General features: G+C 33.9%; 1 protein-coding gene across 3 annotated transcripts; it reads right to left on the bottom strand.

Annotated features, from left to right (window-relative positions):
* Positions 1-653: 653 nt before the first annotated feature.
* On the bottom strand, positions 654-9,025 carry LOC139519468 (uncharacterized). Of its 3 annotated transcripts, none has more exons than XM_071311576.1 (6): positions 8,873-9,025; positions 3,872-3,984; positions 3,340-3,522; positions 2,854-2,928; positions 1,800-1,883; positions 654-916 (listed from the first exon to the last, which is right to left on the bottom strand). In XM_071311576.1, exons 2-6 carry the CDS (start codon positions 3,974-3,976, stop codon positions 854-856), a joined length of 510 nt encoding a protein of 169 aa, XP_071167677.1. In that variant the 5' UTR covers positions 3,977-3,984; positions 8,873-9,025; the 3' UTR covers positions 654-853. The 3 variants fall into 3 exon arrangements, with proteins under 3 accessions (XP_071167677.1, XP_071167679.1, XP_071167678.1); XM_071311578.1 differs by lacking the exon at positions 8,873-9,025 and adding an exon at positions 8,726-8,748; XM_071311577.1 differs by lacking the exon at positions 8,873-9,025 and adding an exon at positions 8,567-8,708.
* Positions 9,026-14,238: the final 5,213 nt, after the last annotated feature.

Raw genomic sequence — 14,238 nt, 5'->3', positions numbered from 1 at the left:
AGGATTGAAATCTTTGTATTTGCGCCAGCCGCGCATTCGTCTACAAAAGACTTGGATGGAGAGTTGTCTCATTGGCACTCATACCATATCTTCCTACATCAAATCATTAATGTAGCTCAAATAAAAAAAAGTTAAAAAGTTGATAAAGTACGAGGTTCAAGAGCATTGAGGACAAAAAATGCCTAAAAGTTATGCCAAATACAGCTAAGGTAATCTATTCCTGATGTAGAAGAGCCTTTGTATTTCAAAAATTTAAGTTCTGTAAACAGTGAACTATGATCATATCAATGATAGTTCATGTCAACACAGAAGTGCTAAATACGGGGTTGGTGATACCCTCGGGGAATAAAAACTCCATCAGCAGTGGCATCGACCCAGTGGTTGTAAATATGATGGTAGCAAATAACGAAGGAATCTCATAAACTTCAAAAGCGAGATCAAAAATGACAGAGAGACCAACCATAATATCAAATATTTCACAGAGAATAAGGATGAGCAACAGGAACCGGACCGATTATAAAAAAAAAAGACAAACATTTGATAAAGAAAATTCTAAAAAATCTGTTCGTGGACCAAAAGCTACCGAAAACGTATAAGACAATACTTTTACGATTTTTTACTGGTCCCATTTAGATTAAAAAAATAAGCAATCAAAAATATATTTTTATCTGACATCAAATTTACACAAAATGGGATAGGCATCATGTCTGATTAATTTTCATATATTCCGTTAATAAATACACATTACAATTCATGACCATTTCATAAGTTGTTTAAAAGTCTTGATTCGTCCGTTAACTTAAACTGTGTTATAATGATACCATTGTTTACTGGTGGAAGAAACATAAATGTATCAGTCCTTTTTCCTTTCCACATTGAGTATAATCCAAGTCATGGAAGCAGCCAATGCAAATATCTGAAATAATAGCTATGACTATTACAGGCACCGATTAAATAGAGGTATTCCTGTTCAGTTTCATATAATTTTATGTTCAAAGTGTGTTTAGAATAGTTGAGATCATCCCCAGTTTTTGGTGTGGTTCGTGTTGCTTAGTCTTTAGTTTTCTATGTTGTGTCGTGTTTACTATTGTTTGTCTGTCTGTCCTTTTCATTTTTAGCCATGGCGTTGTCTGTTTATCTTCAATTCATGAGTTTGACTGTCCTTCTGGTATCTTTCATCCCTCTTTTATAATAAATACAGAATAAGAGAAATTAATTTCTCAAATTTAAAGCGGTACTGACTATCAAAATAAGAACATGTGTTATGATTGTCAATGAGACAACTTTTCACAAGAGACCAAATGAAACAGAAATGAAGGTCACCCACGGCCTTCAACAATGAGTAAAAGCCATACCCTCACTTGTTAGATACTTTTTACAACCTATACTGTTGCATGCGCTTTTCAACCAATTTATTTCGCTATATTATACTCATATTATTTTCTTAAAATATTGGATAATTATATTTGGATATTGCACATATTTGTTCTTAAATTATTTGGTAACGTTTTTATGTAAGAATAAATAAATAGAATAAAGAGTATTGCCTTTTTCGCTAAGATAAAGAAAACTGTGAATGTCTTGTGGTGATTTTTCGAACAGTATATCAAATAGCATCAGCTGGTAGTTTTGTGAATCGTGTATTTCGAACCAAATGAAATACTTCTTTCGCTAGTTTCAAGATCATTCATATTTTGTCATAACTCGCCGAACTATTATTTCCATAGAAATTTTAATAAAGGACAACACAAACGTACAACTTGTGCTTGTTCGATAAGGTATGACGTATTTATATTTACCTGTATAAAAGTCAAACTGAATCCAGTAAAGATAATCAGATTTAAGAACCATCTGGTATTGTGTGAATATTTTGCATTTTGCTCCTGGAAAGATAAAAATCCAGGCAACAGTTAGAGTACATTATAGTATATAAACTAATTATATGTAGATGGACCACCAATAATTTATATTTCCGCTTCGTAATCAGACACCATATCATCCAAATGCAAATTGTAATTGTTTGCACCCTATAAAACCCCACAAAAATTAATAAAAAGAACGCCCACAACCAATGCACGAGATCAACTGACCCTCAAACTCAATAAAAAGAACGCCCACACTAGATGCGCGAGCTTGATTAACCCTCAAACCCAATAAAAATAACGCCCACAACCGATGCGGGAGTTCGACTTACCCTCAAACATAATAAAGAGAGCGCCAACACTAGATGCGCCCGTTTGACTTACCCTTAACTCCCTTAAAAAGAATGCCCACACCATATGCGCGGGCCTGACTTACCCTTAAACCAAATATAAAGAACGCCCACACTCGATGCGCGAACGTTAGTGATTATTTTGGTTTGTTTGATACCTTATCAAAAACTGTCTCATAATAGAAACCGTATTTGCTGATCGCAGGATATATTTATTAGATTTTTTGTGTTGCATATTTTTTTTGTGTAGTTTGGTTGCTGGCTAATTTGCACCAATTCCCTTTTGCTGTTACGTTCATTGGCATGTCTTATTCATATAGAACTTAAAAAAAAAAAAACAAAAAAAACATGCCAAATGAATGAGACTTTCAAACGTATTTTAAGGGAGATACACTACGGATATGAAAAGATGTGAAGCGAGATAAATGTAAAAACTAAACCCTTCCGGAGCATCTAAGATCACACAAATGTTTTGTCCTATTCCTGTTGCTCAGTCGCTAGAGCGTTTTGTAGACTTTTGTTTATGATTGTTATTTACCATGTTTGCCATGAAAGTGTCGATCTCTCTCCGACTTCTGAGTTTTGATACTCCAATTTGTATTCTCCGGTGCTCTATTTTAACAAATAAGCAATGAACTTACAAGTGAAGTGTTCTGTAAGGCTCTTACTGCTGAAAGCGATTCTCCAATGATCCCCGCACAAAAGTACAAAATATTCTATCAAAGAGAAATTATTTTTATTTCAATATGTTTGTTATTAACCCTGTTAACGGTGTCTAACGTTGGCTCGGAAGTAACGCCGAATATCATATATATGGTATATACATGGCCAGGCGGTTTAATATATTATAATGAGAACGTAGCAATTGAACAAGCAACCTTCTGAGTTTTGTGTGGGGTTCGTGTTGTTTTCTGTTACGTGTTTTCTGTAGGGTTTTTGTTTTTAGTCGTTATTCTTTGGTATTGTATGTTTTATTCTACTCGCAGTTTTTATTGTCCTTTTTGTATCGCCATTCAGTTCTTATCCCTCATATATTTACTCTTCGAACAAGTAGAAAAATATAACTAAATACAAATAATAGTTTCTCCTTTTAAGATACTATTTTTAAAATGAATTGTATAACCTACCCATATAATGAAGGCTACTTGAGAATTGTAGAGTATTCTGTTGACCAATGAAGCCAATAACACACTGATTCCAGTTGTAATAAAGATGTAGGATGGTGTAGATAAAGCTGCCAGCTCGGATTCCCCATTTGAAGTATCGAATCTAATGTATAAACCGCAGGCAAGACTAAGCAGCGCTGAAAACTGTATAAAAAAGTTCATTTCGTCATCACTTCGATATTGAAACATTTGGCATAATGCTATTTCTTTAATCTTTAAATGGAGGTACTGTCACACTTTTTACACAAACTAAGGATAATTCGTCTTGGCGTAAACTGTATCAAAGTGTTTAGAACATTTGCAAGTGACGAAAAGATAAAAAGCCAAAAATATATATAATTTCTCAGTGTTAATCTATTTACCACTGTACGTAATGAAAACAACAATTAATTGTTGGTTGTAAACCCTACCACATCTTAGACCATCTAATTATTACCGTTACAAATGAATTTAAATGCAGTATTGTAGTTTCACTTTTTTCGTTTAACCTTACCAATACTGTAGCTTTTGTATAATAATAACAACTTGTAATATCTTCTCTTAATTTAATGACGGCAACAACAAATTCGTACAGCTGTTTTATTGCACCAGAAACCATACTTCAACCTGTAAAACAAACAGAACTGTAAATAAACAGCTGCGCCACGAGCGCATGATACGCCCGTCGTCTTGTGTGTGAAGTGTTATGCAATAATCATAAACAGTTTCTGAGAAACAGCGTGACATGTGAACTCCTTTATTTTTTTTACACAAAACTCAATAACTCTAAAATAAAATTTTGAATCATCACCAAACAGTACAATCTAATTAAAAACCGATCTCTCATCGCTCTTGTTTCTGATATGTCGCGTGGGAGATCTAACGAAACCGGCTTTGAGGTCACATGTGAGTGAACTAAAAGTTATGAATTTATAAAGATATGCAAATGAGTTGACGACCTATTAATAAGCCAATCAAAAAAGTTTATGAATTATTTTGACTGACGATTTCATCGTAAATAAAATGAGTTACATCCCTTTGCATTACGTTAAACTTCCAAGATCGTGGAAGACTCAATTTCATTGGTCGAAAAAGACACACCTACGAGGTCACTCACATGTGACCTCAAAGCGGGTTTCGTTAGATCTCCCACGCGACATATCAGAAACAAGAGCGATGAGAGATCGGTTTTTAATTAGATTGCAAACAGTATATAACGTTACAGATCTTAAGATTAAAATAATTATAAGAAGTATGCGAAGTTTTAAGGAATAATCATAAATCGTGTTTAAGATACGGCGCGACATGTGACCCCCCTCCCTCAACTTTTACAAAAAAACGCAATAACTCTAAAATAAAATTTTATAAATCATCACCAAAAAGTAAACAGATCTTTAGATTAAAATTACTAAGAAGTGTGAAAAGTTTTAAGCAATAATCATAAATCGTTTTTGAGATACGGCGCGCGACTTGTGAAAAAAAACCATCCCCCTGTTTTAGTGACAAAGTCCCGTAACCGTTAAAAAGTTTTAATTTTGTTTTCACCTAAAAGTATACAGATCGTTTGACCATCATAATAAACAACTACATTGAGTTTCATGAACTTTGGATAAGTTGTTCTCAAGTTACGGTGCGACATGTGTTCCGTCCGGACAGACAGACAGACGGACGATAGACATTTGTATACCATAATACGCCCCATCATTGACGGGGGTATAAAAAAAAACTTCTCTAACTTCCTCTAAATGAATTAAGAATGGAAAAGGAGAATGTTTCGAATAGAAAACCACCCGACGGATGCCGGACATTTGTATACCATAATACGTCCCGTCAAAATTTTGATATTATCAGAAATAAAACAAAACCTACCTCAAAATCGCCGTTTTGATGTTATTTTATCCAAATTTGAACGAAGAAGTAACGTTCTTACTGTTCAGTTTGTACGTTTTCATTTGTATGACGTCTTTGAGCCAAAATCATTCAGTGAAGTTTCGCGGAATATTATTTTATTTCAAGTTTATGTATTTTTCCCAGCTCTTACTTATTATTTCTTTTTGCAATGCATTAGAATCGGAACAACAGTACTGTAGTTAAAGAGTTGCTGCCGTCACTTTTTATTTCAATTTGATCAGGTTCTCAAATTTCCGTTTTACTGTCTCCGCTACGCGTCACCGGTAAAACAGCATTATAGCGACATTCAAATCGCCAACATCAACGTTTCCGCTTAGAATGAGGATTTAATAAAACTTGGAAATCCAATCCAAAATGTGTGTCTAGCAGTTAGTATAAATCCATTGATGATAATCTGAATGTGAATTTGACAACGATCTTACCGATGAAATGATTATTGAAAGAACTTATTTTATACTAAATTCGTTAAAATTTATCATACTTTAGTTATTATATTTGTAACACTCAGAAACGTGTCCTTCCCCCCAAACGTGTCCGATTCCCCCAAACATGTCTAGTTGAAAACTGCGCCAAAGCGTGTCATTTGTATAAACGCCAAAACGTGTCCATTTCTCAACTAACCCCCAAACGTGTCCAATCCCCAAAACATGTCCATATCAAGCGTTATTTGGTTATTGCTATTTCATTAACGTATACTAATTTTACCATTTCATTAAAAATATACATAAGCACGTTAGTACTTTTTCAAAACGGAAGAATTAAACTGGCTATTTCGTTTGTAAATTGTAAGCAAACATGTTGAGTTAAACAGTACAGTTAACGGGTCAAAGTGTCCCTTTCTCTGCGCGTTAAAACATTAGTAATGTTCTCTCTAATTATGCATGAACTACTGACAACTGGACAATTCGCAATCAACAGCCTAAAGTTAATTTATTCAGTAGAACTGAAAAAAACATTAAAACTTGTATGTTTTTTCTAATTTGCATGAAATACTTGCAACTGGACAATATGCAACCAGCAGTCTAGAGTTTATCTTAACAAAAGAACAGTAAAAACACTAAAACATGTATGTTAAAATGTAAAAAAAAAAAAAAAAAAAAAAACAGGTAGCCTATGTTCTCTCTAAATAGAACTGCAAAAACATTAAAACTTGTATGTTCTCTCTAAATATGCATGACATACTTACAACTGGACAATACGCGATCATCAGTTGAAAGTTTAGTTTAAAGTTAATGTGTACAGTACAACTGTAAAAACATTAAAACTTGCAAAACTATTGTGCGCTCTAAATATGCATAAACTACATGCAACTGGACAATACGTAATCAACATTCTAAAGTTTATCTATACACTATACAAAATAAATTTGCATTTAAAACCGGCGTTGATCACATAACAGTAATATTCATAAAAAAAAGAATCTATAAAACTTATGCATGAAATATTTGGCACTGGACGTTATGTTTCTTATCGTGTGTCTTTAGTGATGGTGGAGACCTAAAATTTATTAAAAACCCGGATAACAAGTTTATAATTTGATGGGCTTTTGAAATACACACAAACTATTGACAAAAGTAAAAAAAATACCCCGCCATGCAATATTCGGATAAATACAAAAGGCATCATCGGAGTTTATAAGTACAAAATAATTAACAAAGTTAATAATTAATTCAACTCCAGAACTATATGTATGTTCGCTCTAAACGAATATGGAATACTTGCAACTGGACAATAAACAACTGCAGTCAAAGTTACTTAATAACAGATTAATTTTGCAATTATTATAATCATTAAAAACCTACATTGAAATTACTTAATCTGATAAATGACATCTTCATCACGTGTGTCTCCCATCATAGAATTGCCGTAAACGTTATCAGCGATTTTATTTTTAACGAGATAAATGTAAAAGCGCTAAAAGACGTGTAACGTTTTGGCGTTAAATATTGGACACGTTTTGGCGAATAACAATTATCGGACACGTTTGGGGCTTATGAAATCGGACACGTTTGGGAAATATTGTACATTTCGGACACGTTTAGGGAGAAAAGACACGTTTGGGAGAATCGGACACGTTTGGGGGGAAGGACACGTTTGGGAGTGTTACATATTTATGATACTTCTCATGACACCTGTCACAGTAAATACTTGTACCTCTGTCCTGTACAACATTCAGTATCGTGACATTTCTGTGTTCAATAGATTACACTAAATGTTCTCTTCATTTATAAAAAAAAAAAAAAATCCTTAATATCATTATACATGTTATACCATGAAATTTGATGTTTGGTTTTTGTGCTTCTACAATGAGAAGCAAATTAACAAGTTCACAACCAGATTGTTCCGTGCATGGATATGAAGTAACACGAAACTAAATGGTAATTTAAAATTAAAGAATGCTCCTTATTACTGGAAATGGATTTGATAATAGAGGCATGTTCATGCTTTAAACTCTGCTATTTTCCACTGAACGTCTTATCAAGTTTTAGCTTTTAATTTAAAAGTGCAGTACATATACAGCGATAGAAAACGTGTACTTCAGTATTCTCTACAACACAATCATCTTAACCTTTAAGTTTATCAAACGTTTACTCCTATAAGATATCAGATTATATTATTGATAAATGTGAAAAATAGATTATTACAGATGTTTTCAACACCTGTTCAATGATTTCCTGGTAAATGTATAAAACCTTGACCCATTTTATGTATTTTTTCTAGCTTTAGGGAAATTGGTGAATTAAATGAATGAAAAATATTAGTTAAACAAAAACGTTAACTTAGAAACATAAAAAAAAATGCTGTTTCCAGTTCTAATTTTCATTTGAAAATAGGTGAAGTAAGCCAAGGAGAGAGGAGAAATATACCAAAGGGAAAAAAACAAACTCATAAGTCGTAGTCGAAACGAAATGACAATGACATGGAAAAAAGAAAAAAAATCACAAAAAGACAAACAGTAAACAAAACACAACATAGAAAACTAAATATTAAGGAACAACACGAAACACATCAAAAACCAGGGTTGATCGATTTCTCATGTGTTTTGGGCGGGTATACATGCAGTAATTTGTACATGTAAATACGTCAAACTAATTGTATAATAATTATTAGTCAAATTCGATAGGTCTCTTTCCTGTTAAGAGAGAGGTCAGAACGCCAAATGAAAAATATAGTTAATACACGAAATAGATAATCATCAAGTCCCTATAAACAGGATAACAATTGAAAGAAGATAATACCTTTAGTAATTAAGACCTTTACGAAAATTGTTTTATCATCAATATGTAAATAGACTTACATTAATGACGACTAATCATCAATATCTTTTGTTTTATATTCCAAAGTTTAAAATGGTTTCTATGTACTGTACATACATCTGTTACCGGTATCTAACTGAATAAATATTATCATGTTTACGAATTGATTCTTGGTAGTGAGTAGATTTTTTCTGACATACCTATATCCCTGTATTATACATGTTATAGATTTATGAACGGTCGATCTGTGCACATACAATGTAATTGAAATGCACCCGTTAAAAATCGTTTGTTATAATGCACCATTATTATTTTTAAGAATTGAATGGTAATGTTATATTGCTTACCATCTTATCCACCCGTCTTTATGTCTTCAGACTATTTCTCGGGGCAGTTTCTTAAATAGTGTTCACAGGACGGAAATATTTCTACAGGACGGTAATGTGATTTTATTGTACAACCCAATGCTAATTTATATGTCCTATTAAAATTTCACATGAAAAATCAACAAACCACTCAACGCATTTCCTTTTAGTGGAGCATTAAATTTTGCTAATAGGTGAATTTCACGCAAGATTTCTGCAGACAAGTTAACTAGCTTCTTCCTTGTGAATTCAACGTATATGCACTGCCTACGGTTACCCGCAATAAGTAACAATAAGAAATAATTATTGTTACTTCCTAGACTAATTGCCTAGATGTATTTTCCGGAGTGATCCCGATCAGTTTCATACGAAAATTGCAGGTAACAATAGTATATATTTTCATTTATACCTGCAGTTACTGTTATCAGGAAAATATATTCAGGCACTGACCGGTCTAAACAATTTTACAATTTTCGAACAATCTCTAAAATGTAAATTATTGTGTAAAAAACATGAAGTCAACATGATTAAACTTCTAACAGGCCAAGTTCGGATGGAACTAGAGTTCTGACTAGAGTTCCATATGAACGGTTAATAATTTTGAAGAGTAAGTTCTCTAGATTACCAGAAGTACAAGGCCCCTACTCTGAATATGTTTATATTCAAATTTGATTGGATTGACGTCATAACATCCGGGATATCGTGTCGATCTCTAGGAACCCTGCCACAACCAGGGTTCCTCGAGTGTTAATGGCGGAAAAGCTTTATCCAATCATAACAGGTGTTATATATGACCATGTTAATTCAATCTACTCTAGATATCCATCCGAACTTGGCCGTAGATATATTGACCAAATGAATAAATGACGTGTTCTTTTTGTTGCCTTTTTATAGGAGGGGAGTCAATCCAAACAGCTCATTTTTATTAAGTATCATGTATAATGTATTCGAATAAGCAATTCAATTTGTGGTCGGGGAAAAATTTATATCAGTTAACTTTTCAGAATTTTAATGATAAACTTCACTAAACGATTCCGTTCAAGATGCAAATTTGTTCAGCTATGTTGAGATCTATTGAAGAAGTTCGGATCATATAAACATATCAGAGGAACGATTTACACTATTATAAGAGAGGCAAAAAAATACAAAAAGGATATTGAAACTCGATCAGTTAAAAACAAACTGGCAGTTCCATGGAAAATACGAAAAATACGAAATTGCAAACAACAGTATACAAAACACACAACAGAAAAAAGCCTGAGCAACACGTACCACACCAAAAACCGGGGTGATCTCAGGTTCTCAGGTATAAGGTAAGCAGATCCTGCTCCACGTATGGCGATCGTCGTAATACTGAAATACAAACCCTGCAGTGATAAGTCGAATTCGGTAGGTCACATCCAAGGAACAGAGGACGGGATTGTGGTGATATACCAACAATATTCATCGTGATTAGAATAGAGTGAAACTTATATTCCATATTGGTCAACATACTCGTGATGTACCGTGACATTTTTATAATTTTCGAAGGGATGATTTCAACTTCACAACTTGGAAATCTTGGTTCAGTAGCTTCCTTTGAAGCCGCAATCCGTTATCAAATGATAGAAAATGCAACCTCTGTGATATCTTATTAACTGGTAAATATACTCTATATGCATGTGCTGCTGGAATGTTTCTTCATAGCAAAAGAAAGTTCACTATTGGTAGCTGAAATCATTCCTTTTGGCGTAAAGTTTCACACTTAAATAAAGGCTTTGCCTTCTAATTGCATAATTAAAATGATTAATGGTCAGACAAACCCTGACAGATAGGTAACCCTTAAAATCATCCCATACTCGCGCGCCTTGCCAGGTCCTCATGACTGTCAGACATTTTTCACTTTACCTCGACCTCATTTCATGGATCAGTGAACAAGGTTATTATAATAAGTTTTGCGGTCAAATACATATCTGAGATACTATAAGCAATGGATCTATTATATTTGATGTATGGAAGGATTGTCGGGTGTATATCGTCATGTCCAACTGGCAGGTGTCATCTGATCCTGACCACATTTTCATGGTTCAGTGGTTATAGTTTTTTTTAAGTGTTTTGATCCTTTTTTCTTATACTGTATGCAATAGGTGTACTATGTATGGTGCATGGAATGATTGTAAGGTGTACATGTCCAACTGGCAGGTGTCATCTGACCTTGACCTTATTTTAATGGTTCAGTGGTCAAAGTTAAGTTTGGGGCTTTTTTCTAATACTATAGTATATGAAAATAAGGTCAAGGTCAGATTCCACCTATAGTTGACCTATTGCTTATGGTTTAAGAAAAACGGACCAAAACGCATAAACTATATATATAAATATAGCTATATGCAATAGGTCAACAATATTTGGTGTATGGGAATACTTTATGAACTAAAAGACAAATTGAAAGAGCTGGTATAGCTTTGCTTCCTAAAAAAGAATGGCCAACGTTGATACAAGTATCTTGTAATAGGGAGGGATATATCCTACTTTGTAAAGGATCACTCTGATTCAAACAAAATATTATCTGAAACTGATATTATCAAGATGCTTGATTTCTTGATGGACAACATATTTGTTACGTTCGGAGAACGTGTTTTTCAACAGACTGTCGGCGTTCCAATGGGAACAAATTGTGCCCCTCTACTTGCCGACTTGTTTCTTTATTATTATGAGGCTGACTTCATGCAGGAACTTCGTAGGAAGAAAGATAAGCACCTGCATACGGGGTATATATCTCCCAATTGATACGATATTCCCGTGCTTGCATTTCCTATCATAATTTTCTAGTTAGAGGGTTGCTGCTCACAAGGAAGCTATTAAACCAAGAGTTCCAAATGGGGAAGTTGAAATCATCCCTTCATAAATTTTACGGACGCCATCACGAGTTGGTTGACCGTTATAGAATAACCGTTTCACAAATGATATCGGATATGTTCCTTACGTCGTAACTACAATCCCCTTCCCTTTCATGAACGTGACCTTCCGAATTAGATTATTTACCGGATTTTTTTTTATCACATAAGCAACACGACGTGTGCTACATGTGGAGCAGGGTCTGCTTACCCTTTGGGAGCACCTGAGATCACCCCTAGTTTTGGGTCCTACTAAAATGCGCCCGGGAGCGCCCGGGTGAAGAAAAAGCGCCCGGGGAAAAGAAAAAGCGCCCGGGGAAGGAAAAAAAGCGCCCGGGGAAAAGAAAAAGCGCCCGGGGAAGAAAAATAGCGCCCGGGGAAGAAAATTAGCGCCAAGGGAAATTATATAGATATTTTATTGGCATGAGACAACTTTGTGTCCGGCGATGAAATAAGTCAGTTATGCACATTGATTTTTTTAAATTTTAGACAAGTAATTTGTAAATTAAGATAATAGACATTTTTAATAAAACACAAAAACAAGTATAAATGTTTCAATTTTAACAATAATTTATGAATAGGCCTACTATTTCGAAAGACAGATAGTAATGGATCACAGTTTATGCTGAAGATTTATAAAATGTAAGACATCAAAAGACATGTTTTTCAAAAACGATATCAAAATGAAAAATGTAAACAAAACTTAAATTTCACAGATAAATATCAATCTAATCAATATTAAAAGAGTTACACATAATAAATCAGCAAATAAAGCAGTACTATACATGTACCGCAGTTAAAACAAGGCGGTAAAAAGCAGGAGTTTGTTTAAATTTAAAACTAAGCATTAAAACCCTTATAATCATTGCCATTAAAACAGTTGTAGTTTTATAAAAAGATATCATATATCTTTATAAGCATCTGCATAAAAAATGTGTTCACCATGCAGTTGCTAAAATATTAGACCTCAGGCACTGATTATTTTTAAGTAAAAAAATATAATTTTTGATCGAGGACAATATCGTTCAGGATTCTTCTATATACTCTCATTTATATTTATTTACTTATGTATATACAATTTTGATATCTAAAATGCAAAAGTGCCAGAACCGGCACTTTAGATGTAGCATTGTACATATCCCAATTTATATTAAGGACAAAACAAGCAATGATTTTTTTTTTGGAAAAAAATTATTGTTATATAATATTATTATTTCATTCTCCCGGGCGCTAATTTTCCTTCCCCGGGCGCTTTTTCTTTTCCCGGGCGCTCTCGGGCGCTCCCGGGCGCTTTTTAGTAGGACCGCTAGTTTTTGGTGGGGTTCGTGTTGTTCATTCTTTGGTTTTCTATCGTTGTGTCATGTGCCCTATTGTTTGTCTGTTTGATCGTTTTCATTTTTAGCCATGGCGTTGTCAGCTTATTTTCGATTTATGAGTTGACTGTCCCTATGGTATCTTTCATCCCTATTTTATGGTGTTCATGTCAGTCATCCAGGTTTTATTTAACCTTTACCTCATTTTTAAGGTTCATTGCTAAGTGTTTAGTTTTTGTGTTTTGGTCTGTTTTTCTTAAACCATATGCAAAAGGTCAACTATATTTGTTGCATGGAAGGATTATAAGCTGTACATGGATGCCTGGCATGCTCCATCTGACCTTGACCTCATTTGTCAATGTTTAGTTTTCTTGGTCAAGGTTGTTCAGTCTTAGAAATTATGAGCAATAGGTCAACTATATTTAGTGTATTGAATGATTGTAAGGTGAACAATGTGTCATTTTGGTCTTTTGTGGATAGTTGTCTCGTTGGCAATCATAACACATCTTTTTTTTTTAAATGATCCAAGAAAATGAGGTCAAGGTTATATAAACCAAACGTTAAGTTTATGTAATAGTTGTAGTAAAACTTTCTATTTAGGACTATCAACATAATATCAATGGTTAGTAAAGAAGGGGATACATTTCAGCATGTGCACTCTTGTGTTATTAGTAGTGATTCATTTTAAACAAGAATGTGTCCATAGTACACGGATGCCTCACTCCCATTATCATTTCTATGTTCAGTGGACCGTGAAATTGGGGTCAAAACTTTAATTTGGAATTAAAATTAGAAAGATCATATCATAGGGAACATGTGTACTAAGTTTCAAGTTGATGTAACTTTAACTTAATCAAAAACTACCTTGACCAAAAACTTTAACCTGAATTTTGCACTATCAATTTCTATGTTCAGTGGACCATGAAATTGGGGTAAAAACTATAATTAGGTATTAAAATTAGAAAGATTATATCATGGGGAACATGTGTAATAAGTTTCAAGTTGATTGGACTTCAGCTTCATCAAAAACTACCTCGACCAAAAACTTTAACCGGACGGACGAACGGAGGCACAGACCAGAAAACATAATGCCCCTCTACTATCGTAGGTGGGGCATAAAAAGATTACATTTGAGGATAAAACTGAGTGTTCATGTTCATTT

Source organism: Mytilus edulis, chromosome 4, assembly GCF_963676685.1.
Source record: "Mytilus edulis chromosome 4, xbMytEdul2.2, whole genome shotgun sequence".
NCBI lineage: Eukaryota > Metazoa > Mollusca > Bivalvia > Mytilida > Mytilidae > Mytilus > Mytilus edulis.
The sequence above is the reverse complement of the archived record's forward strand: the minus strand, read 5'-3'. Positions and strand labels throughout refer to the sequence as shown.